Here is a 27864-nt window from a genome sequence, read left to right on the forward strand (position 1 = left end):
TTTAAATATCGATAATATATTTTATAAAATTTAAAAAATAATAAGAGAGTTTACTTCTTTAAAAATCTTGGTCAAAAAGAGCAAAGTAAAAGTGATTGATTACCTTACCCTTACAATTAAACACAGCACAATACTTTAATAAATAAAGTATTCTAAATATATTTTAACATATTTTGCATATATACCTTACTTGTCAAGAAATTTGGTAAGACGGCTTCTTCATAATCTTTTAGTTAATCACTTATACATCATAATCTCGTAATTATTTTTAAAAATCATATAATTATGATTATATTTAAAATGCTTTAACCAAAGAGAAGAGTGAATCTTTAGGATACATTAGCTTTCAATTCAAGTCATTTTGTTTGTACCTTACTTGCCAAGATTAATGTTAAAATACCTTTTTTAAAGAAATTCCTATTTATTGTTAGAAAGAAGCCATTCAAGTCATTCTTGTTTGTACCTTACTTGCCAAGATTAATGTTAAAATACCTTTTTTAAAGAAATTCCTATTTATTGTTAGAACAAGAAGTCATCATTCACTGCCATCTCATTCATTACTCATAGAACACAAATGGAGATGGAGAAGAAGAGAGAGATTAAGCACCGTTTTCATGAGCACCCCTTGGTGTTTGTGGAAGATCAAAGCAATGAAGGTGAGAAAGCTTACTGCTCAGCCTGTGGGGATGTGATTTCAGATCCATGCTTTAGTTGTCCACCCTGCAATTATCACCTTCATCACAACTGTGCCCTCGCACCCGAGAGAATTTCCAGTCACCCTCTCCATCCCCAACACTCTGGTTTTTTCCTTCGAAAAAGGCCACATCCTGGTATTCAGGTATATGGTTGTGCATTATGCAAGGAGAAACGCAACATGTTCTTTTATGAATGTAATGTTTGTTACTTTTCCCTTGACATCAAATGCGCTGATTTGTCTTCTTCATGTAGTAAGGTCAACCAAGAGTCCAAACATGACTTCCACCCACATCCATTGACCTTCATTCCAAGTCCCTTGAATGAACACAAAAACCTGTATTGCTCTTGTTGCCATGAACCCTTAGTTGGTGCATTATATATTTGTGTTGATTGTCCTCTCATCTTTCATAAGACATGCATTGATGAATCCAATAAATTTAAACACCCTTCCCATCGCATACACCCTCTTTTTCTTGATCGCAACAAGAATTCTCTCTTTTGCAAACTATGTCAAAAACAACATTATGGATTCTTTTACTGTTGTTCTGTTTGCGATTTTAAGATCAATATTCTCTGTGCTTGGTCGATGCCCTTTGTTGAAGATAAAAGTCGCCATCAGCACCCATTTACCTTACACTGGAGACGAGGCTCATTCATTTGTGATGCATGTGGTACTCAGGGAAACTATATGTCTTATACATGTTCGACATGCAACATCACAGTCCATAAAGACTGCACAAAACTCCCACGCATTATCAAATTTTCACGACATGATCACTGTCTTTTTCACAAATATTTTATTGAAACTCAAGAGCTTACAACAAAGGATTGTAAGATTTGTTTCAATGAAGTGAATCTTGAGTGTGGGAGTTACTCTTGTGTGAAGTCCGGTTGCAATTACATCGTTCACGTGAATTGTGCCTTGGAGGATGACAGATTTTACGAGGTGGTTGAGCGAGAAAGCCAATGCGAGGAGCTCTATGGAAGTTCAGCTAAGTCTACGCAATCTTCCATCACTCGCGTTGTTGAGGTGAGTGAAGATGGGGAAGCCACAAAGATTGAACATTTCAGCCATGAAGGTCATTGCTTGGTGTTAGCAGACAAGATGGAGGAGGAAACTGATAGAAGATGTGATGGGTGCATGCTACCTGTGTCAACTCTGTTTTATTATTGTTCTGAATCAGAATGCCATTTCTATCTCCACAAAAACTGTTCTGAGCTGCCAAGAGTAAAGCGTCATTGGTTTCGTCGATCTACTGCCAATCTGGACTCCAGAAGCTTCATGAGGTGTTACTTATGTCGTCGATATTGTAGCGGTTTCTTCTACGAAATGGGAGGACCGGACGTTTGCTTAAGGTGTGCTGAAGTACGTGACGTGATTGAATTTCAAGGACACGAGCACTTGCTGTTTTATGATTTAAAATGCAGGGAGCGATGCAATGGTTGTGGCGCTGACCCAGGTCCATATGGTGCATTCAAATGTGGAAAGTGCAGTTTTGCTTTGGATTTCAAATGCTTATCATTACCACAATCAGCTGTTCACAAAATTGATCAACACCAGCTGAACCTCACCTATCACGATGATAATGATTATTCAAAGCATCTTCATTGTGATATATGTGAAGTAAAAAGAGACCCGAGCCTCTGGTATTATTGTTGTTCGATCTGTGATACTTCTGCTCATCCCGATTGTATTCTTGGAGAATTTCCATTTCTCAAGGATGGGATCACATTTTCTCAATATCATTACGGACATCGTCATGATGTTCAGTTTCATAGGAAGGCTGAGGACTACCCTAACTGCCGGTTATGCGGTCAGCGTTGCCGAAGAGAAATTCTCAAGTGTACTGAGTCTACGTGCAACTATATTGCTCACTTCAAATGTTGGTGGCTTTGAGTCTAAAATGTCTGCAGCGTAAGTTGTTCAGATAATTATAGAGCCATTGCTATGGTTGATTGCTGAGATGGTGTTGTCTTATTTGCATCCATTGACATTAACTTCAATGGTGTTGATGATTGTAGATGTGTTTGGCTCAAAATGGAAGGTTTAGAGGAATTCAAAGGATTTCGCATTGGAAAACTTTGAGTGAGCTTTATCTATGAGTGTTATTAGTGTGTGATTAATGGATTTGTGTGATTATGTTTCAATGTAATGATTCCCAGTGTTATTATTGTGTGATTATGTTTCAATGTAATGATTCCCAGTGTTATTATTGTGTGATTATGTTTGAATGTCAATTTAAGAATATTTCTTACACAGTTTTTATTACACATTCAATCCGCAAAGGTTACACAGCAAAGTAATTTATAAATGAAGGTTAATTAATGATGGCACAACATACTTAAGGGTAAATTATGCATTTAGTACATAAACCATTAATTTAGTTTGTTTTAGTATCTAAACTTTATTTTTTTTAAAAACCATAGCTTTAATTTTTGTTTCATTTTAGTATCCAAGTATTAAAAACCGTACCTTTATGTACCCAAACTATCAAATTTACTCCTTTTAGTACCTAAACTATCAAATTTACTCAATTTTAGTACCTAAACTTTTAATTTTTATAAAATATATGGATCAAATAATAAACATATATGTATATATCTATAACTCGAATAGAAAGCAGGGGTGAGCCGTGGGCAAATCTTGACTCGACTCGAAAAATCGAATTTCTTTTTTTTTAATTTTTAGTTATTCAAGTTAACTCAAATTATCAATTCGGTTTTCGAGTTTGAGTCGATTTGAAATTTTGAAATTTCGAGTTACTAAAAAAACTGAAAATTTGAATTAGTATTTTGATTGATTTACGATTTAATCCTTGATTTCATTATTCCTTCAATTCCTCCTTCATTTTAAGTTCATTTTTTCATCAAATTTGAACCACATGCTCCTAAACCACATAGAATGCATATGCACTTTCAATTCATCTTTTTTTATATAAAAAATTATCTATTTTTCAATTTACTCCTTCAATTTTTCATGATTTCGTTATTTCTTCAGTTCATCATTTATTTCAAGTATGTTTTTACCAAATTTAAACCACATGCTCATATACCACAATAAAATACATATGTAACTTCAGTTCTCACTTTTTTACTAAAAATGTTCTCTCTCTTTGTATTTAGTCCCTTAACTTTACATTTTACTCAATTTGGTCTTTTGACTACAATTGTTTGCAAATTCTTCATTCCCATCAATTCTTTGACTCCTATACTCTTATCAATATTTTTCCTCGAAATACTTCTTTTAAATATCATGGAATATCGGATGTAGCCGGAATTATTTCCTTATTCGATACGATACTAATTTTCCAAGTACACCCCACTAGGACGAAGCCAATAGTTCCCAAGAATTGGTCTTAATTGGTGAAGGACACATGATGGTGCGTTGGGCTGGTGGCACTGACCTACACAAATTATCCATATCGTCGGGGCAATTTTGAAGCTGAGAAGGGGCAATGGCATTGTTGTTTTAAAGCAGAAACGAATCTCCTTGAGGCATAGCTGCTTTATGCCTTTATGCTGCATGAGATTTGAGGATAAAATCCCAATGGCATGCTGCATGAGATTTGAGGATAAATCCCAATTTCCTTTTCACATTACAAGGAATTTTTTTTTTTAAGTCCCTAAACTATTTATTGGTTAAAATAAATACTTAGTGTAGTATCTAATGTCTCAGTTTACAATTAACTAAAGAAGGGATATTTGCATATCTTGAGAGGTACATATGCTTTATTGGAAAATTGAATTATTTTACTGTGACATTTTCCAATATTATTTAGGGTAAATTATGTGTAGTACTTAAATTGTCAATTTAATCCATTTTGGTACCTAAACTTTCAATTTTTATCAAAACCATACCTAAACGTATTTGTTTTATTTTAGTACCCCGTTCAAAATTTAACGTTAGATTTTGAAAAAAATTAAAAAGTTAGTTACTAAAACGAGCCAAAATGATAGTTTAGGTACTAAACACTTTAAGTTTTTTACGGTGGGTATTAAAATATGGTTTTGAAAAAATTGAAAGTTTAGGTACCAAAACGGATAGTTTAGGTATTAAACGCGTAGTTTATACTATTATTTATCTGATAAGTGTGTTAATCTAATACATGTCATCACCAATTCGACATTTGAACAAGTTTTGTACTATTTAAAAAGTGTTCAGACATTAAAATTTACATGGCAATCATGTGTGATAATGATTTTCTATATTTGTATTGAGCATAATGTATGGAAGATAAGAGATTTGCTTTATAATATTGTTTTTTAGGGGAAATTTGATTTCATTGAAGATTAAGAAACATAATGTGGTCTTATGAATTGGTACAAAAGTTGAATGTAGAACTATGATCAAGTTGATGTGGAAAATTATATTGGTATATTAACTCCTCAATGAAATGGGAATTAAAATTTCAAAACCTGTAAATTATGATACGATGTGATAATTAAGTTGCTCTTAGGGATGGGCATGGGACCCGAACCTGACCCGACTTGATAGGGTCGGTTTTTAAAAAAAATGGGTTTGGTTAGGATTAGGGTTTAGGGTGAAAATACCCGACCCGACCCGAAAAAATATATAGTTTTACCTTATATATTTATGATTAATTACAATATATGTTTTATCATTCACAAAGAATCGAAATATATTAAAGTCGATTGTTAATTCATTTGTGAGATAAACATATCAAAGTTGATTGTCATTTCATTTATGAAATAACTCAATAACGCATGATTACTTGATTATGTGAAATCTGAAGAACAATTAGGAGATTTCCAATTAAACTTTTGAAGAGGTTCAATTGATTATCTATATAAATTGAACATAATTAAATTTATGTGCTCTAATTTGCGGGGAGGTTTTGTCACATATTTATAAACTAAGGGGTTGTTTGTTTACCTCTTAATGGAATCATTCAGCGTTGAATGTTGAACCGTTCAACATTCAGCGCGTTTGTTTCGCACCTTTGAATGATTCAGCACAAAAGTACATTCTGAATGATTCAGAGCCAGTAAACAAACATCATGTCACATTCAGAGCTAATCCATCCAGAGCCTCTGAATCATTCAGCATTTGAATTATTCAGAACTTAATCACTCTGAAGTAAACAAACAACCCCTAAGAATGCTTTTCAAATGGGCTTTTTCAACGAATTTTCAAACGTAAAGTATCGTTTTTTCACTTTCTTGATTTGAGTCAATAATCACTTTTTAAATATGAATTTTTGTCTAAAAATGAAGTGTTGGAGTTTGTTTTTACGTTTCAAACGGATTTTTGGACCAAAAATATTTTCATAAACATTCTCAAACGGTATTATGATCGGCATATATAGTATTTAATGTGATTTTACATAGTTAATGTAGAATATTATTTTGTATATTATATGATATTTATACTTACATATATTCACATAATGTTATTGAATAAAATATGAGAAAACATTCTGTCTTAAAATTCAACTATTATAATTATAATTTTTTTAAAAAAAATAGGGTACGTTACGCAATTAGTATCTAAATTATCAATTTTAGTTCAATTTAGTATCTAAACTTTCATTTTTTTTGAAAAACATATCTAGCGCTTAGTTTTCATTTTATTTTAGTATCTGCAGTTAAAAACTTAACATGTTTAGTATCTAAACTATCAATTTTGGTTCGTTTTAGTACCTAAACTTTTAATTTTTCTCAAACTTAACGTTAAATTTTGAACGGAATACTAAAATGAAACAAACTAAAATTTTAACGACATATATTAAAATGAAATAAAAACTAAACTTTAAGTATGATTTTAAAAAATTATAAGTTTAAATACTAAAACAAATCAAAATTGATAGTTTAGAATTTACCCTAAAAACTAATGGGCTAAGTTATGATTTATAAATATAGATTAGCTTAGCAACGCCAACTACCACCCAAGTCTCAATGTGATTGGAATCTTTGAAATCTATGCATAAAGAAACTTAAAAATGTTTTCCCTTGAATTCAAGTGTCAATCTCTAGATATTCCATCAAGTTAAAATTTGCATATGAACTGTTCGGTAAAATGCTCTATAAATTTGGGTCGGCTCAAATTTATATTTTAAAATTTCGGATCGAATTGGAGTCCGATGGATAATACATATTATTTTTTGAGTTAAATATCAAATAAAAAATATATAATTTATAATTCGATTCAGATAAAATATACATATTTTTCGTTTCAGGTCGAGTCGACAAAATCCGACTAGTTGTCATCCCTGATTCAAGTGGTAGACACTTCACCAAGTTAAAATTTGCATATGAAGTGTTCGGTAAAATGCTCAACAGAAATGAAACAACCGTGTACCAGCAGTGTACAAGTCGATGGTTTCGGAGAAGTTTATTTAAACCCAAAGCGTTAACTTCCAAGCTAAAAGGCCGTAGTGATTTTCTTAAAGGGGATCTTACCTCTAATCATTGGATTTATATGAGCTTCGATGGCTGACCAAATTCCCAACCCAAAGATTCCCGGCCGCCGCGTAAAGCTCAACGTCGGCGGCAGGTTTTTCGAGACCACCGTCTCCACCCTCCACTCCGCCGGTACTGATTCCCTCCTCGCTGCTCTCTCCAACCGTCCTTCTCTTCCCCGTTCTAACCCCATCTTCATCGACCGCGACCCAGAAATCTTCTCTGTTCTTCTCTCTCTGCTTCGTTCTAACCGCCTCCCTTCCACCGCCTTCCGCCGGTTTTCTATCCAGGAACTCGCCGAGGAGGCTCTTTATTACGGTGTCGAATCTCGGCTCCGCTCTGCCTCTTTGCCATCGTTGCTCCGGGGGATAGACGCCTCCGTTGTCGATACTATACGCCCGGCTTCGGACGCTGTTCCTTCCACTTTCTCCGCCCGGAGAAGATGGTTCGCTCTGGATCGCTCACGGTGGTCAGATTTCAATATACGATCCCTACTTATCGTACATCGCCGCCGTGCGCACGCATCTCGATGATATCACCTCGATTTGCCGGGTATGGCCCGAGATAGCCGCTGTCGGATCCGAATCCACATCGGGTCTCCATTTCTACGACCTCTCCAGTGGGCACTATACCGGTTCAGTCCATTGGACTGACCAGGACGATCCACGGATATACAAGGCTCGAGTCAGCGCCATCGCTAACTCACCTGACTCGATCTTCGTATCATTCGATTGTCCCCATAGAGAAAACAGCGTCCTCGTGATCGATAAATCAACGCTCCGGGCTTCGTCGGAGTTGACTCGCCAATCGGGAAGCGCCGCCAAGAACATGGTATGGAAAGTGTCATGGCTGCCGGAAACTGGTTGATTATCGGAAGTGCCGTCACTTGTGGAGCATTTGGTTACTCCGGTTACATTAGGATATGGGACCCGAGAAGCAAGGAGGTGGTTTGGGAAACGAACGAGCCTGGTTCGGGCAGGAGCAGTAGGTTTGGAGACTCGTTCGCCGACATCGTTGTTGACACCGATGATTCGATCCTCTTCAAGATATGCTCGAAATCCGGGGACTTGGCAATGGCAGATGTTCGAAAATTAGGGGATGATCCCTGGGTGTATATGGAAGATACAGATCCTAGCATGAGAGAAACCAGCTAGGTGAATGATGTCCATTTGCACTGCTATAAGAGGCAGGTTTTCGTGGGGAAGGATGGAGGACTCGAGGTTTGGTCGAGACAGAACGGACCGTATGAAACGGTTACGCCTCTGGAAATATCCGATACCGAAGACCGAAGACCCCGAGTGAGCTTCAAGAGGAATTATGTTGATAAAGCAGAGGATGCTGAAAGAGGGATGATAAAGAGAATTGAAGGAGGGGAGAGAGATTGTTTGTGAGTAGAGAAAATGTGGAAGGGATTGAGGTTTGGGAGAGCTCCAATCATTCCGGAATCATTCCTGTGTCTCCCTGAACACAAAAGTCGAGATTGATCGACATCAAAGCAGTCGATTCTGTGGATATGCTTCAGTTCGTTTGTACGAAAATTGATCTTGGTTATCCTTGTTCTTGTAATGAGCTTAGTTTGAAAATCATATTCAGCAATAATATCCCATGTTTTACCGGTTAAAGGTTATAACAATGATCACGGCACAGACGCAGATGCGAGTACAATCTCAGCATACACAATCTACTGTTTGCGAGTGTCTTGTACGAGTACCTGTAAACATAATTGATAAATAGATTACGATCGCCAAAAATTCTTCGGGTGCAAACATAATCGATACTTCCATAGTCGAATCGAAATCCTAAAATAATGATCGTAACAAACACGGATAGTAATCAAAATCATAAAATAATGTTCGTGACAAACACGGATAGTCGAATCGAAATCATAAAATAAGATAGTAACAAACACGGATAGAATCAAATTATAAAACCGAGATCATTCTTGTAAGAGAATGTACTCCCAAACACGGTTTTAATAGTACAACAGTAACAGGAAAATAGTAAAGATAACATCGGTAAAATAAATAAGGGATATCTGACCTGAGCCAGACAACTCTCAGAAAACTAATAACAGATGATTAGGTGCAAGTTCCATTATAGCAGAAACAATGTCACCGTCAGCAGCCTTGAGTGCCTTGACAGCCTTTGCCCTGGAAATCCTGCTTGTGTCATGACCAATTCGATGTTGGGCTCGACACCGTCTCATCGACTTCTTCGTCGTCCTGAACATTGGTCGATGTCTCAGGCTTTGATATCTCATTGCTTAGATCCGGAGCCTTGAACTGCTCGGCAGCTTGAGTCTGGAGTTGTGAGCTTAAGTCCCAATCTTCACCTCCCCGAATACTACGTACGTAGATGCTGGGCTCTTGAACACATCTGGTTTTAGATGACGAATAAGATCTGAATTCATCAAGGAAAATTAGTTGTCAAATTTAACCCAAAAACAAAATAGAATCCAGAGATCAGTTTTGTTCAAATTTAGAATTCGGATCACAATGACTAAGCCCCTTTGCATCAAAAGAATTCCGATTGTGATTGTGTTTCATGTATAGTGATTGCAGATACAATGAATACTACTATTATGATTAGACTAGACAGTGGAAAGAATCAAAATCGCAAAACATGAACCTAATGCCATACGAGGATAGCCATTTAAAATCTACGTGAAAAGGGGACTTACATTCGTGCTCTTCTTGACAGTAACCGACTAACACCAGGAATAGGTTTCATCCCAAGCTTCAACATAGCTTTGCGACTCTTCTCTCACTTCTGCTTTGCTTTGACAGACCAGCTCCATCACCTTCCCTCATGATGTCCTAGACATAACACAAAAAAATTTATACCTTTGCGGATAACTCATTGACATGTTATTTTCCCCAAATCTGAAATTCTAAACACGGTGATCCATAGATACATCTAGTGCAACTTCAGTGTGGTTTTTGCAAGGCGCAGGACAAAAAGAAACTCATATGATTGTAGTTTACATATAAACTTTTGCAAGGCAATATCAAACACTCAAACCTTTCGTATTCGAGTATTCAACGAGAAACTTGAACAATATGGACACATGGAAATGACGCATGTTGGCTATATATAAAAATTTACACAAATTAACTTCTCAGCATTGAGTAAAATTTGTCTCACGAGCTACTTGGGTCAAGGGATTAAAATACTCAAACTCAACTCAACAATATGAGCAATTTTGAACCTGAATGGCTTGATTACGCACAAGTACTACAAAACACACAGCTCAAAAGTAAGACATTTTCGGTACGATCGAAATTGCCAGGGTAATCTCGAGACTAGGAGTCCAACATTCTACCAACAAAACCATGGCCGTTGGCTTAGAAGTAACACATATAGGAGCAAAACCGAGTCGATCCAAGTCAAAAGTGTACAAAGCTTGCTTTTGAAGATCAACATAAGCATTCAAGGTTCAACAAGCTCAAATTGATGTATTCTGCTAGATCAACTGGTCACACTACTCAAAGTAAGACATTTCTGGTTCTATGAAATCGCCAGGGTATAATTCGGGACTAGGAGTCCAACATTCTACCGACAAATCACAAGGTGGTTGGCTCAGAAGCCATGTAGGAGCAAATTGAGTTGATCCAAATCCAACGGGTACAGAGCTTGCTCTTTGAAGATCAAACATATCTATTCAAGGTTTCAACAAACTCGAATCGACGTGTATTCGGCTAGATCGACTAGTTTAACAATTTGAGCTCGAGTTACTTGATATGACGAGTTGGAGACTTGGGGCGTATCCAGAAATCAAACTCAAACAAGTGAACTTAATAGAGGATTAAGGATATTCCTATATAAACCGAAGACCAATTAAAATCCACGAACTAATATTCAGTATCGTTCATATATTTTAACCCAAATTTCTCATAAAAGTTCAAAAACCGATTAAGAAAATCATGACAGTGGATAATCACCCTCGGCATCATCTTCATCGTCTTCTTCGTCGTCGTCCTCGTCGTCGTCTTCAACAACAGGTTGTTCAGGTTGCTCCGACTGTAAATCAGAAAATAATAATAAAAATACAAAAAAAATCAATAGAAAAGAAGGTCATAGTTTAGGGATAAAATTGAAATATTGAAAAACGTAATGACTAATTTAGAAAGATAATTATAGTTTAAGGATGAAATTAGAATATTTAAAAGTTTAAAAATCAATTCAAAATGAAGATTATAGTTTGGGAACTATGATTCAATTAACTCACTCTATATACATATGGTTAATTTCAACAAACATGTCAAGTTATATAGCCCTAAACTTTAACTGATTTATAATTTTGTTTAAAAATCAATTCAAAATGAAGATTATAGTTTGGGAACATATGATTCAATTAACTCACTCTATATAACATATGGTTAATTTCAACAAACATGTCCAAGTTATATAGCCCTAAACTTTAACTTGATTTATAATTTTAAGATCGTATTAATTAAAAACTCATTTAAATGTCTCAATAATTAAAGGGAGTGTTATTTGTATTTGAAGTCTAAGGTTTGAATAGTTCTGTCGGTAAGGTATGTATATTTAGGGATGGATATGGGTTGGGTTTCGGCCAACCCGACCCGAACCAAAATTTTATATCCTTCACTCGACCCGACCCAATTTTTTGAGAGAAAATATGACCCAACCCGAAATAAAAAAAAATATTATTATTGTAATCATTCCTAAATATATAAGGTAAAATTATTAACTTTTTTGGATTGGGTCGGATATTTTTTACCCGAACCCGACCCAAACATCACTTTAAAAAATCCAATCCGACCCGACCCGAACTCTAAATTTTTAAAAAAGTCTGACCCGGTCGGATAATATACTTTAAGTTTATTGATAAAATTTTATTATCGTCAATGACTAAAAGCATCATGAAAAAAATATTATCTTATAGTCACTTATAATTATTTTAAAAAATCGTATTAATTAATTAATTTTATTATTTTAACATTAATTTATATTTTAAATATTAATTTAAGTATAATTTGTAATATACTTTAAGTTTATTGATAAAACTTTAAAGATTTTATTATAAAATAATTTATAAATATTTTTAAAATAATATTTATTTAATAATGAGCATATGATAATTAATATAATATAATTACGTGTAATTATATAAATTAGATGTATTACCCTAAGAAATAAACTAAACCCATGAAAACAATCCCATGAGCGTAAATTTCTTGAAATAAACAATTCAATCGTGTACGAATAGAAAGGAATTATTTCCCAAATATTTAAATTTTATAATTTAAATATTTTATGTGTCTTATATCAACCATTTATTTTTATTTTCTAAAATTTTATTTTTTTAATATATAAAATTTTACATTTATTACTGAATTTAATATCAACCACTTGGGTAGTTTAGTTGATCGAGTTAGGAGTGAGTAAAATTTTACTTGAATCGAAAAATTAATTTTTTTACTTGACACGACTCGAATTAATTTCGAGTTGTAATTTCATAAACTTAATTCGAAAAAAATTCAAGTTTAAATCAAATTGTAAAATACAACTCGAATAACTTAAATAACTCGAATTTTTTAATAATTAGTAGATTGATTTTTAAATTAGAGTATAATCCATCGAATCTGTATGATATATGTATACCACATATAAAAAATATGAAGAAATATATATGTGTTTTATGTAGTTATAAAAAATCATTTAAATTGTAATCAAATAATATCCTAATTTTATTAGATATTTACAATTAAGTTTAATCAGAAACTCGAATTTGACTCGACTCGAATTAAAAGAATTTTCAAGTAAACTTTAAATTGTAAAACATGATTTATCAATTTGATCTCAAAATTTATTGATTCGGCTCGACTAATCGAACGTTCACCCCTAAATCAAGCCATCGTTCAGAACACTCTGACTCAATAAAATTAGGGCTAGATAAACCTTGAATTCCAGCTTAAAGGACAAGAACCCTAGAATCATCTCTCACCTTAGGGCTAAAGCTTTGACTTTTGTGAACCAAATTTAGCTGCCCAAATTTTTTTCTTAAAAATTTAAAATTATTATATATTTTAAATTTTTTAATTTAATATTCTTTCCGTCCCATTTGTATTGTTCATTGTTAACTTTTCATGTAGTTTTAGGAACAAAAAGTTTGTCTCAGAACTATGTTAACATTTTTATATATTGAAATTTCTGAAAAAAATTATTCTACTTTTGGAATTTTTAAGAGTCTCTGGAGTTTCATATCAACTCGTCTACGTGATTTATCAGAACCAAATTACTATCTGACAATCATATCTATTTGCTCTGTTTGTCTATGGATGGATACTCATCATGATGTTAACCTGACACCACACTATATTTTTTTATTAATAACACTAACACTAAGAGTCAATATATAAATCACTATGTATGGTGGAAAAAGAGATCCCTATCTCCCTTTCTCTCCCTCGATCTCTCTCTCTCTCCACTTCATATATCACCTTCTGTAGTTCACCACTACTGTCCGTCGTGATTTTTCGTCCAAATCAGAAGAATGGACCGTTAAAAACTGCTACAATCATAATTTTGATATCACACTATATAACCTTTAACACGGTCTAATCGAAAACTTATTTAAAAAATTAAGTGATTATTTAAGCAGTGTATCCTAAAAATATCAGTTTAATAATATATTAAAAAAAATTCTTTTAATCAGTTCAAAAGCATATCAAGACTTGTATTTTTTATATTATAAATTATAGATACATTAATTAGGAAACAAACAATAGTACATTAGTAATTATTGATTTGTCATTGTATTTGGGCTTAATAAAAAAAAGTTAAACTATATCCAAAATTATCTTTAATTTTTGTTAAGGTGTTTACCATTAAAAAAAATCGATAATTGACAAGTGTCACATTTTAATTTTTTAATTTTAGAAAATAAAATAATATTTAAAATATTTTAAAAAATCTAAACGTTACACTGTCACTTAACGATTTTTTTAAGGTAGATACTTAAAAGTGCAATAGAGAAAATATTAGACACATATTTTTTAACAAAAAATTCTTTATGCACCAAAAATTAATTTTTTATATAATTTAAACTCTTCTTTTTATATTAAGTCTTGTATCCATTTTTTTTCAATTTATTATTTGTATACATGTGAAAATATTTTAAATATTATTATAATTTGATGAACCGTTGACTAGAATAAAATTTTACATACGACATTACGATTATTTTTTTATTTGTTCACACTTAAGACTCTTCATACTTTTTTTATTTTATTTTAGAAGAATTTTATTAATAAATATGAATCGGAGTTGATATGATTTTATTATTGATCTGACTTTTACATATTCTAGTTAGGGGTGCTCAAAATTCGATTTTAACCGAATTAACCGATCGAACCGAACTAATTCGGTTAATTCGGTCGGTCACCGAATTAGTTCGGTCGGGGAACGGTTAAAGTTTTTTTAGATATTCGGTTAACGGTTAATTCGGTTCGAAATCGTTAATTACCGAATTAACCGAATTACCGAAATAAAATTTTAAATTTTAAATATATTATATCTAACATATGGGCTCAGCCCAAACCATTTAAAATCCAATTAATAATTTAAGATCCAATAACTTTTAAACCTAAATCAATATTAATTAATTAAAAAAATTATATAAAATTTTTATTTTATAATTATATATTATTTAAATTATTTGTAAACTGTTTTTTTTGAATTAAAAAATATTAAATATATTATATAACATATGGGCTCAGCCCAAACCATTTAAAATCTAATTAATAATTTAAGATTCAATAACTTTTAAACCTAAATCAATATTAATTAATTAAAAAATTTATATAATTTTTTTATTTTATAATTATATATTATTTAAATTAATTATAAACTGTTTTTTTGAATTATAAAATATTTAATAAAAGAAAATTTTAAAAAATTTCGGTTAATTCGAAAATTAACCGAATTAACCGAAATTTATTCGGTTCGGTTAATATTTTCGAAAAAAAGTTCGGTTCGGTTAACGGTTAAAGAAAAAAAAAAGTTCGGTTAATTCGAAAATGGTAATTCGATCGGTTCGGCCACCGAATTAACCGAATGAACACCCCTAATTCTAGTGATCTTACAAAACTATTTTTAAGGTAAAGTATTTATTTTTGAGAATTTCGTACCTACCAATGAGTTGTCATAAATTTTAAGGTAAAATATACAAATAGTCCTCATACTCTTATTTATTTTATTTGATTGAGAAGAAATTTATTAATAAAATATGAATCGGAGTAGATAAGATTTTATTATTGATCTGACTTTTACATATAAAATTTGGGCTCCTTCCTTAAACTTGCCGTTTTATTTATTATAGTCATTTATATATAAAATTTTATTTCAGTCCATGTACATTTAATTTCCTTTTAATTTGGTCTTGGAAATGCAAAAAAAAAAAAAGAAAGAAGATCAAAGTAAGTTTGAGCTGCCATCGTGTAGCCCCTTAATCCGATTTAGAAGAAAAGGATTGAATCCAGAGAGTCCAATTGAAATCCCTTTTCCCAAGTTCAATACTTCATAATTTTATCAAAATAATATAACCGAGAAAAATCTAAAAATAAATAATAAGTATTCCCAAATCATATAAAAATAGTCCAAAAATAATTGTAATATCCCAAGTCCCAAATTACATAAATATAATATTAAACCTCAAATAATAATACGAAATAAAATTCAATATCTTAAGAAATTAGAATAGAATCTCATATTGTATGTAATAACTTTATCAGAAAATAAAGTGTCTCTCCAAACATTGGGTTGCCTAAATACAAGTATCTGAAAAAGAAATTACGAAGGTGTAAGCTATTAAGTTTAACGTGTCTCTAAAGTGCAGTCAGACATACAAGTTTCAAATCACATTATACAATCACTGTCCGAATCAAAATTATTCATGGCACGATTAATATGCAAGTGTAAATGCACCATACACCTTACACCTTTTGAAGAGTACGTTCCCTAGAACCATTCTCTATTAACACTATTTGAAGTGGGAGTTCGTACCGAAGGAATGAGCAACTAAGAATCCAAAGCGAGATTCACCATGTCGTGTGCATTCACTGAACTTCCCTGATCACAATCACAATCACAACCGGGTATGACATGCTATCATATTTTATTCGAATTTCAATATGATCTGAATGTAAAAGATATATATTCATGTAATATGAATGCATAGCATAAATTCAAAACCTGACAGATCAACATGCATTACAAAACACTTTTTTTGCATTGCATAACATACAATCAATTTCATTATATAGACATACTCTCAAATCATCAGTGAATATGACATTCAATCAGACAACCACATAAATAATTTATAGTATTAGACAAAACAAACCTCATCAAAATACTCTAACGACAAACGTAACGTTTTCATGATCAGCTCGAATTGTGGATCGGATCGTATAAACTCCTACAGATTAATTAGTAATAATTTAATTATTATTTGGTTCTATCGCGATTGTGAATCGCTATTTAAATATTAGGGATAAAGTACACAAATGTTCCTCTGAATATAGAATCTATTTTATTGATGTCATTGACTATTAAAAGTTACAAAACGGTCCTTTGAGTATCGAGAGGTGCTTTGTTGAGTCCCTCAACTATTAAAAGTTACAAAATGGTCACTCAACTTTTGATTATGTTCTAAACTCCCTTTTTCATTAAAAATTAACAATCGTCTGAGCTGGATGTTAACATGTTAACTGAGATATGATAGTTGTTTAAGGTTATGAGATCAGATTTTATCATATCTAAGCCAGCAGGTTAACGTACAACTCATATTGCTATCAATTTTTTAACGAAAAAGGACGAGTTTGGAACATAATGAATGATCGAGTGACCATTTTATAACTTTAATAATTAGTTGACTAAAAAATAACTCTATATAATCAAAGGACCATTTTATAATTTTTAATTGTCTAAGGACTTAATAAAATAATATTATTAATTGATCCGACAACAACAAATACCTGCATTAGGGGGGAAAAACATTTATGAGCCAAGCACAGCAAATATTAAGGTATTGGCTTCTTCATATCCTTAGAATTGAAGAACTTAAAATCAATGGCGAGAGTGACGAAGAGAGCTGTTCTTGTGGGTTGCACCTACAACAAGACCCGATTCAGCTTGTACGGATGCATAAACGATGTGAGGAAAATGAATGACTTGATCGTCAACCGTCTTGGTTTTCGTAAAGAGAATGTCAAGGTCCTGACCGATGAGCCGTTACCGGAGCTTACATCGGCTGTTCCTACGGCCGCCGACATCAGGGATGCGCTTTCCGAAATGGTGGAAACTGCTGGAGCAGGAGATGTGCTGTTTTTCTATTTCAGCGGCCATGGAACTGCGATTCCGGTCTATGTTCCCGGCCGGCCTTACCGGGAAGAGAAAGCCATCGTGTCTTGTGATTTGGATCTCATCACCGGTAATAGCTTCTCCTTCTCAGCTTTGTCTTTTGGGTAAATTACGTGTTTAGTACCTGAACTATCTGTTTTAATCCGTTTTAGTATTTAAACTTTTATTTTTTTTTACAATCATACCTAAAGTTTAGTTTTTGTTTCATTTTAGTACACCTGTTTAAAATTTAACGTTAAATTTTAGAAAACAATGAAAGTTTAGTACTAGAATGGACCAAAAATGATAGTTTATGTACTAATCGCGTTAATTTTTAATGGTAGGACACTAAAATAAAACAAAGACTAAATGTTATATATATTTAAAAAAATATAAAGTTTAAGTATTAAGACGGACCGAAACTGATAGTCTAGGTTTTAAATGTGTAATTTACTCTTATTTTTTTGGTTGATAGATTATAATAGGTAAATTACGAATTTCATCAATCAAATTTCTTTTCACTCTTAACTTGGTCAATAAAAGTTGGGAACTTTCAATTTACTCATTAAATTTTTTATTTGCTCCTGTTTCTAATGTTAAGTCATATATGAAGATGAAACATGACAACTATGTGTTAGTGTTGATTGTGTTTTTACTGACTTGGAATTCATGTGTCATTTTAGTCATTCTCTCTTTTATTTTTTTCCTCCAAAGATGAAAATTTTACAATTTCATCCTTATTTCACATAGGTACTACAATTACCATTCTCCGACATCTTATTCAGTCAATTAAAATATTGATTAAAACATTTTATTGTCTCCTACCAATCTATTAGTTTAGATTTGACCTAAATCATTTTAAAATTCATAAAATTCAATCGTAAACCCAAAAGTCATGAAAACCAAACCATTCTGAACTGCAATATCTATCATTTGATTAGTGTGAAATCAAGATATACAGTTCGATTCCTACCTTTCCACCTCTCCAGTATTAATATTTTGAAGAAGATACTTTATTGTCGAGAAATTAAAGGGAATTCGAAAGTAGGACATTTTTCAAAAAATGACAAGTTTTTGGTCCATTTCATATATATTTTTTAAAATGTCTGGCCATAATGAGGTTAAGTATTTAATGATAGAATGACTAAAATAGAAATAAATTGAAAGTTTAGTCAGTAGATTGAAAATTTTTAGATGTTAATGATCAAACTAAGAGTGAAAAGAAAATTGAGTGATAAGATTTATAATTTATCCTAATGAATTAAACATGGGTCATGGGTGTACAGGAATTGAGTTGAGGCGTCTAGTTGACAAACTAACGGGTGGTGCGACGTTGACAATGGCGATAGATTCCAGCTACAGCGGCGGTCTCATCGCCGGAGGGAAAGAACAAGTCGGATCCAACACAATGATTCCATTTCCTACATCATATGCGAGACTGATCAGGAAGAGCATCGATTATAACGCCATTCGTGATATCAGAAGCAAAGCATCATATCCGTTTTCGTTTCCGTGGCCGACCGACCAAGAGACAGATTCGAGTCCGCCGCAAGACGGTGGGATTTTGCTCAGCGGGTGTGATGCGAACGAGACATCATTCGACTTGGTCGGAGGAGGAGAAGCGTATGGGGCGTTCACCAATACGGTGTTGACAGTGATCGGAAAACGTCGGGATTGTCCGGCGAATGCAAGGCTTGTGTATGAAGCTAGAGAGAAATTAAAGGAGGATGGGATTGGAGTTGAGCAGAACCCTTGCCTTTACTGCAGCAACGCCAATGTAAATGCACCTTTCTTGGGTGGCTTTGTTAATATTGAATTGTGATTGCGGTCACATTGGGCTATTCAAATTACAGTTGCAGTCGTATTTTCGATTTCGTCACATTTATCATGATTCCAGATATAACGAGCACTCTTGATTTTATATGTTCACATGAATAAAAACATGTTCTATATGTTCATTTCTGCGCACTTGTATTAGGTATAAAAGTCGGGAGTTAAATTAAGGATGGTTATTTGATTCGAATTTGGCTTTTGATTTTATTCAATTAGATTTTTTAGATCTTACTCGATATAATATTAAAATTATTTATCATATGCATAGCCATACGTATATAGAAATACATAATGGCATAAGTTTGAAGGCATTATCCTCAACATAACAACACACAAACACACTATATAAGGACGTACATGGATAAACAGCCATGTTAGAAATCAAACTTGATTTCTTAGATTTGAATGTCGGAAAAGCCATGCATGGTTAATAAAGTAACTCATGGATTGCTATTATTATTATGTTGACGGACTCCATCACGATCGTGGATTGCTATTTAATTCGATTATAGTATCGTGATTGTGAATATTACAAATATTATAAAATGATTTATTTCTTACAAATATTTGAGTTTTGGGTGACTGTAGTATCGATCGTCGGTAGAATATTAAAGTTCCTCCAATTTCAATAGATAATTAAAATAACATAGGTTCGTCGGAAAGCGAATGGTGTAGCTGATGCTCGAGGTCTCTTGAATAAGAAGAGTCCTCTAAAGAGTATCCGTTGTTGATCATGGACTTTGGAGTCTCATACTTTATGACCTTATCTTCTTTGATATGACATTTAATATGATTACTAACAAATCTACGTGATATATTAAAATTGAAAATAAATAATATGTTTAATATCTAAACTATCAGTTTTAGTTCATTTTAATATCTAATTTTTTAATTTTTTCAAAACCGTACCTAACGTTTAATTTTTGTTTCATTTTAATGCCTCGCCATTAAAAATTTAACGACACCACATTTTTATGGGTAAATTGCATTATCCATCCTCACCTATCTTCTCACTCCTATTTTGTTACTAAAGTTTGACAATTTTCAATTTAACTACTCAACTTTCAAATTACTCATATTTTAATCATTCTAATTTATTTTATTAATAATTTTTGTGACATGATATTTTTTTATTATTTTATGAATATATAATTAAAAAAATAAATTTAACAGTTAGACTTAGAGTGATTAAATTAGGAGTAATTTAAAAGTTAGTAATAAAATTAAAAAAATAAACTTTATTGATCAAAATAGGAGTAAGAAGATAGTTTACTGATGAATGATGCAATTTATCCATAAAAAGGTGTCACGTGCAAATCACATGTTAAGTTTTTAACGGTGATGTATTAAAATGAAACAAAAACCAACCGATACGTATAGTTTTCAAAAAATTAGAAGTTTAAATACTAAAACGGAACAAAACTGATAGTTTAAATACTAAACGTATAATTTAAACTAAAATTAAATCTATTGTTAGACAGACATATATGTCCATTCTATATGTCGGCCTACGGGTGATTATTACTATAAATCTAACACTTGCATCAAATATATATGTGTAATTAATGAAGAAACATAAAATATTAAGGTGATGTTTGTTTTTACTGTTCTACCTCTTTAAACCTCTTATGTCTGCGCCGCACAGACCACGCGCAGACATTAGGCTTCGCAGACCGTTTATTTTTTAGAAGATAAAAGTTCTTCTAACGTCTGCACGTGGTCTGCGCAGCGCAGACGTGGCCTTATGTCTGCAGACGTCTTTTAACCACTTCAAAGAGGTTTTATATTTAATTTTATATTATAGATATTAATTTTAATATTAATTTTTTAAATAAATTAAATATTAATTTTTTAATATTATATTATAGATATTAATTTTAATATTAATTTTTAAATAAATTAAATATTAATTTTTAATATTATATTATAGATATTTAATTTTATATCATATAAATTATTTATATTTATTAAAATTTTATATTTATTTTAATTATTTTTTATTTAAGTTTAAATATAATATTTTTTGGATTTGTTATTTTTAAATTATATTTAAACTTTTTATACGAAATGTAAGTATTTAAACCACATTGCTTAATAAAAAATGATTTCATTGTTTGATAATTAAGATTTTAAAATATAAAAAATTATAAATTATGTTTTTAAAATTTTAAAATTTTAAAATATGATCACAATTAAATAAAAAATAATCATAAAATAATTTGATAAATTAAAAAATATTTTCTAAAAAATCATATAATTATAAAAATAAATTATGAATATATATTTAAAAAAATTAAAAGTATTACATAATTGCATATTTAATAATAGTTTAATGATAATTAATGTTTAAAAAAAGAGAGGTGTATGATTTATTGATTAATAATAGTTTAATGATAATTAATGTTGCTGTGACATATGATAATAAAATTCAAAATTTAATATTATTATATAACTTTAGATAATTTAATGTTTAAAAAAATCATATAATTTAATGATCATTTATAAATTTTATTCTATAAAACTTATAAAACTAATAATACATGTGATTATGTGAGACTTATAATAGAATTAATAAGGTGGTGTTTGTTTTTCTAAAAAAATTATTATTGTAGTTGTATGAATTATTTAAATTTCAGTATTGTAAAACTAAAATTATTTAAATCTCACTATTGCAAAACTCTTTTAAGTTTAAAAAACCAGTTTATTTATATTTCAGTTTATGTTAGCAGTCTGCAGACGTTAAAAAACAAACAGTCTTCTTCTTGCAGACCGCAGACTTTTGGTCTACCTCTTCTGCTGCAGATGTGGTCCGCAGACTGCAGAACTTTTACCTCTGCAAAAACAAACACCACCTAAGAATGACTTAAACTTTTAATTCTTTTCCAAATTATACATAAAATTTATTTATTTTATTTCATTTTAGTACCCAACTTTAAAAACATTAGTTTTTATCTCATTTTAGTACCCCTTTCAAAATTTAACATTAAGTTTTGAAACAAATGAAAATTTAGGTACTAAAACAGAACAAAATTGATAGTTTAGATAATAAACGTGTTAAGTTTTTAAAGGTGGGGTACTAAAATGAAATAAAAACTAAATGTTAGATATGATTTTGAAAAAATTGAAAGTTTAGGTACTAAAACATATCAAAACTAATAGTTTAGATGCTGAATGTGTAGCTTACCCAAAAAATTAATATGGAAATGATGACATGACGATTAAACAACTTTATATAATTGAATATTTAGTTCTTATTATTTATGTATTCTATCAAATTAATCATAATTTTAATTTAATTAGATTATAAAAATTAAAATACCAAATTAAACCTTGAAACTAAGTTATGTACCTAATTGAACTAAAAATAGATATCAAAAAATTAACATTCATGTCAAATTTAGGTACCAAATATATATGTTTACCCTATCTAATAATAATAATAATAATAATAATAATAATAATAATAATAATAATAATAATAATAATAATAATAATAATAATAATAATGTTTAATACCAAAATAACTATCCAAACTATATTGCTCTTTCCAAATAGGTGCTTAAATTATTTTTGACTCTTTCAGGTGTCTAACATTATAAATGTTACCCATTTTGGTGTCTTGGCCATAAACGGCGTTAATTTCTCTGTTAAGTGACATGTGTCACAATCTGATGATTTTGAAATTTATTTTTTAAAAATATTCCCAAAATAGGTGCCTAAACAATACCGTTTTCCCAAATAGGTGCCTAAACTTTTCTTATATTATAAAACAACCCAAAAATCCCAAATCCTCACCTTAATCTACCGTCGTCGCCCTTTCCAGAAATGACCACCGTCACCGACTTAGTCCTTGCCATCCTCCTACTCATACGTTGTCGTATTTTCCGTCAATTGACCATCAAAATCGCGTGGGATCGTGATTTTCATCATAGAGTTCGCAGGATATAAAACGTTGATTTGTCGTCATTCGGTCACGATTTCATGGGGGTTTTAGTCGTCGGGTGGAGGGGAGGTCGGGTGGAGCTTCGTCAACGGCAAAAGGTAGCGATCTACGTGGGATTAGGGGTTAAAATGAAGGTTTTCAAAGTTCTGGGTTTATTTCAAAATTTATGTTTCTTATTTTTTAAAATAACTTTATTTTTTAATTTTAAATAAAAATTTTAAAATTATCAAATTGTGACATGTGTCACTTAACGGGAAGGAAAAATCAACACTGTTGATGGTCCGAGCACTTAAATGGGTAACATTTGTAATGTTAGGCACCTGGATGAATAAAAAAATAGTTTAAGCACCTATTTAGGAAAATATGTATAGTTTGGACACTTATTTTGGTATTAAAGCTAATAATAATAATAATAATAATAATAATAATAATAATACCGACAACAATAATAAAATGGACCATTAATTCTTTGCAATTAGGCTTAATACTTGAAGAAGGTAAAGTTTTGGGCTTTTCCCAGCTTCTCAACTGGGTGCCCTAGTTTTCGTACCGACTCGGGCGAGACTCGACTCGACTCATTTACATATATATATAATATACACACACACATAATACCCGAGTTTCATCAGATCAATAACCCCGCGTCGTGAAAACTACTCTGTGCCTCCACGCCACGCAAATCCAAGGTAACTCCCTTTTCCTTTAATTTTCCTTCGCTTTGTTTTTCTTTGGGTTGGTTTCCCCCCGATTGTGTTTGTGTTCAAACTCGAATGATGAAAGAAGATTTGTAATGGAACGAATTTTTTGAAATTCGAAGCTTAGATTGTGACGAACAGCAAAAGAATTGGTTTGATTATGGAAAATAATGAAAACGGGAGGTTAAGAGAAGTTATTTATAAATTTATTGAACGAGAATGGTGGGTTTGTTTGATTTGTGATTAGGTGTGAGATGTTGTTCTTATTTGGTTGAAATATTTTTCTTTCTCTTGTTTTGAAGGACGGAAAACTGGGTTTTTGAAGGGAAAGGGAATTGATTGTCTGTTTTGCCTTTTCCTAAGAGCTTATTCTCCATTTAATCTTGGCTTCTTTAATGAATTAGTTTTAAGATTATGTTTCCAATTTTCCATTATATTATTTCTTTTGAGTTGCTTAGCTAATTGTTTGAATTTAACCAATCAATGATTAAAACAAAGAAAGAATTATCCTTGTAATTCACCATGTCAAAACTTCTTACTTAATTGCAAACCTTTGATGACTAGTTGGATCCTTGTTCCTAAGTTATTAAAAGCCTTTTCTTTAACTTGTTTGGAAGAAAGAAAAAAAGGGGTCTTTGAGCGAAAAGGAGTGGTGGCCTGTTTCATTCATCCCCCATATGGGCATATTCATTGTTTAAACCTAGCTTCTTCGGCAAATCAATTTTAAGATTCTGTTCTAAACTTCTAATTCGTATCAGTCAACTTGCTAAGCTAATTGAACAAGTTGATAGATGAAAATAACCAATCAATAATAAAATTAAAAAAACTTGTAACCCATTAGGTAAAAATTTACCGAGTTGCAAACCTTCGATGCCTTGTTGTATCTTTGTTCATTATTGATTAAAAGCCTTTTATCTATCTTGTTTGGAAAATTGAGGGAAAAGTGTTTTGAAGGGAAAAGGAGTGATAGTCAGTTTCATTCCAATTTCCCGTAGCTATAGGCTTTGTGAGCTTATTCGCTGCTTAAACATGGCTTCTTTAGTAAATTAGTTTTAAGATTCTGTTTGAATTTGATTCTTGTGGCTTGCTAAGTTATTTTGAATTGTTTGATTCATGTGCTCTTATACAAGAATAATGAATCTAGTTTTGGGTGATTACTTTCATTGTAGAAAGGATTGAGCTTTCGGGGTTTGTGCTTGAAGATATAAATATTAAGAAAATCTAGCATATATGGGTTTAAATTACTTTTATCCAGTTTATTTATTTTATTCATACATTGCTAGCTCTAATGAAGCAGTTTGGTTTTTTTAGTCAACCATATATTCCCTAGTCACCCAGCTTATATCATGAAATTATCTGCTGGCTGCATCATTTTAGTGTGTGTGTGTGTGTGTGTGTGTGTGTGTGTGTGTATATATATATCTGTTGTGACCATTTTAACATGATCTGTACTGATTGCTACTTTTGCAGATTGTTTGGCAACTTGTTAAACTAGGTACTGACTAGACAAAAGCTATTCCTGGTTATCGGTTCTCATTTTTCATCCTGTTTGGTTTTGTGTACCCACCATATTTTTTATGGCGGTCCACACAAGCATTCAGCTTTTAACGTATTCTCAGGAGCTTGTGGAAGGACAGCCACTGTATGTCTCTTCAAATTGTCTTCCTGTTAAGGCTTCAAAATATGAACCTGCTGGACTTGCTTTTCATAATGTTGCTCTTAAACTCCTTGGTTGTGAAGAGGAGGATACTGAGGAAGTTGATGACCAGAAAGTTGGTAATGATAAGGAGAATGTATATATGCCATCATCTGATTCATATAGCAGCAAAGGGAAAAAGAAATCTGGTGCTGATGGCAAGCAGCAAGATCATTATGCGTTGCTTGGGTTGAGCCATTTGAGATATCTTGCCACTGAGGATCAGATAAGGAAAAGTTATCGTGAAGCTGCCTTGAGATATCATCCTGACAAACTCGCAAATCTTCTTCTTGCAGAGGAGACCGAGGCTGCAAAACAGGCGAAGAAGGATGAAATAGATAATCACTTCAAGTCCGTCCAAGAAGCATATGAGATTTTGATCGATCCTGTAAAGAGAAGAATCTATGACTCCACTGATGAGTTTGATGATGAAATTCCTACTGAATGTGCCCCACAAGACTTCTTCAAGGTGTTTGGTCCAGCGTTCATGAGGAATGGCCGATGGTCAGTGGCCCAACCTATCCCAACTTTGGGAGATGACAGTACTCCACTAAAAGATGTCGACAATTTCTATAATTTTTGGTATTATTTTAAAAGCTGGAGGGAATTCCCTCATGCAGATGAGTATGACCTTGAACAAGCTGAGTCTCGTGACCATAAAAGGTGGATGGAGAGGCAGAATGCAAAACTGTCTGAGAAGGCTAGGAAGGAGGAATATACTCGGATACGTGCACTTGTTGACAATGCCTTTAAGAGAGACCCGAGAATACTTAGGAGAAAGGAAGAAGTGAAAGCTGAGAAACAGAGGAAAAAAGAAGCTAAGGTTCGTGCAAAGCAGTTGCAGGAGGAAGAAGCTGCTAGGGCTGCTGAAGAGGAGAGACGCCGGAAAGAGGAGGAGGAGAAACGAGCGGCTGAAGCTTCTTTACAGCATAAGAAAATAAAGGAGAAAGAGAAGAAGCTTCTCCGCAAAGAAAGAACTCGCCTTCGAACACTTTCTGCACCTGCTTTATCACAACATTTGCTTGATCTTTCCGAGGATGATGTAGAAAGCCTATGTATGACCCTTGGCATTGAGCAGCTTAGAAGTTTATGTGATAAAATGGATAACAAAGAAGCACTAGAGCGGGCTAAAATAATTAAAGATGCTCGTGGATACAATAGGGAAGCGAATGAGAAAAAAATAGATGAAGCGAATGAGAAAAAAATAGATGAAACGAACAAGTCACAGCCGAATGGTTCTGTGGAGTCCAATGGAAATATCCTATCAAGCAGCTTTGAGAAGAAGGAGAAACCTTGGACCAAAGAAGAGATTGAGCTTTTGAGGAAAGGAACCCAGAAATATCCAAAAGGTACATCTCGGAGGTGGGAGGTTATTTCTGAGTTCATTGGTACAGGTAGATCTGTGGAAGAAATTCTGAAAGCCACCAAAACAGTCCTCCTTCAGAAGCCTGATGCTACCAAAGCATTCGATTCTTTTCTAGAAAAGAGGAAACCAGCAGTGTCTATTGCCTCTCCACTTTCTACTAGGGAGGAAGTACAAGGGGTTTCTACACCTTCAAAGACTGAAAACACGGCTGTCAAGACAAGCAGCCCCGGGGACTCTGGTAAAACTGCAAGTAGTCCTGTTGATGTGGCTTCCAGCAATGGTGTTTCATCAAGTTCAGAACAAGATGTATGGTCAGCTGTACAAGAAAGAGCACTGGTTCAGGCTCTGAAGACATTCCCAAAGGAAACCCCTCAGCGTTGGGAACGGGTGGCCACCGCTGTTCCAGGGAAGACTGTAAATCAATGCAAGAAAAAATTTGCATTATTGAGGGAAAACTTCAGAAGCAATAAAAGCACTGCTTAGTCACATGATTAACTCTGGCAGTGCCACGAAGCAATAAAATCTTCACTCGGAACTTGCTCGAGTACAACATATTTGTAGTGAAACCCACCTTTTTCCCTAGTTCCTATATTCCGGATTCTGTTATGCTATTGAGGTCCCGTAGCTGTATGTTTTCAGCAGGAAATAGCTTATTTATTGATATAAATATCCTACATTGCCATGGTTTTCTGTGTAGCAGTATTTTGCATGGATTCCAATAACAATGGCTACTTTTGTTTTAAAGCTGTATGGTTTCGATCATTGTTTTGATCAAATCATTAAATTTATCTTATACTACCGGATTATTATTCGTATATGCTGCCTTTTACATGTCGTGAGCATCATT

The 27864-nt window shown here is 32.5% G+C and overlaps 3 protein-coding genes and 2 pseudogenes across 4 annotated transcripts; 4 read left to right on the forward strand and 1 right to left on the reverse strand.

Moving 5' to 3' along the window:
• Positions 1-574: 574 nt before the first annotated feature.
• Positions 575-2593, forward strand: LOC120205069. Its single transcript, XM_039205011.1, has one exon. It carries the CDS (start codon positions 575-577, stop codon positions 2591-2593), a length of 2019 nt encoding a protein of 672 aa, XP_039060942.1.
• A 4477-nt stretch (positions 2594-7070) lies between these two features.
• On the forward strand, positions 7071-8738 carry LOC120205115 (annotated as a pseudogene).
• Positions 8739-9048: 310 nt separating this feature from the next.
• On the reverse strand, positions 9049-11355 carry LOC120205070 (annotated as a pseudogene).
• Positions 11356-17156: 5801 nt separating this feature from the next.
• LOC120205041 (metacaspase-9-like) lies at positions 17157-19442 on the forward strand. Its single transcript, XM_039204989.1, has 2 exons — positions 17157-17575; positions 18771-19442. The coding sequence occupies exons 1-2, from the start codon at positions 17215-17217 to the stop codon at positions 19304-19306; spliced, it is 897 nt and encodes a 298-aa protein (XP_039060920.1). The 5' UTR covers positions 17157-17214; the 3' UTR covers positions 19307-19442.
• A 4434-nt stretch (positions 19443-23876) lies between these two features.
• LOC120205116 (dnaJ homolog subfamily C member 2-like) lies at positions 23877-27761 on the forward strand. 2 transcript variants are annotated; one of them, XM_039205046.1, is made up of 3 exons: positions 23877-23946; positions 25426-26810; positions 26841-27761. In XM_039205046.1, exons 2-3 carry the CDS (start codon positions 25533-25535, stop codon positions 27498-27500), a joined length of 1938 nt encoding a protein of 645 aa, XP_039060977.1. In that variant the 5' UTR covers positions 23877-23946; positions 25426-25532; the 3' UTR covers positions 27501-27761. The 2 variants fall into 2 exon arrangements, with proteins under 2 accessions (XP_039060977.1, XP_039060976.1); XM_039205045.1 differs by having other exon boundaries at positions 25426-27761.
• The last annotated feature ends 103 nt before the right edge of the window (positions 27762-27864 follow it).

This window comes from Hibiscus syriacus, unplaced genomic scaffold (assembly GCF_006381635.1).
Source record: "Hibiscus syriacus cultivar Baekdansim isolate YM2019G1 unplaced genomic scaffold, ASM638163v2 tig00012104_pilon, whole genome shotgun sequence".
Taxonomy (NCBI): Eukaryota; Viridiplantae; Streptophyta; class Magnoliopsida; order Malvales; family Malvaceae; genus Hibiscus; species Hibiscus syriacus.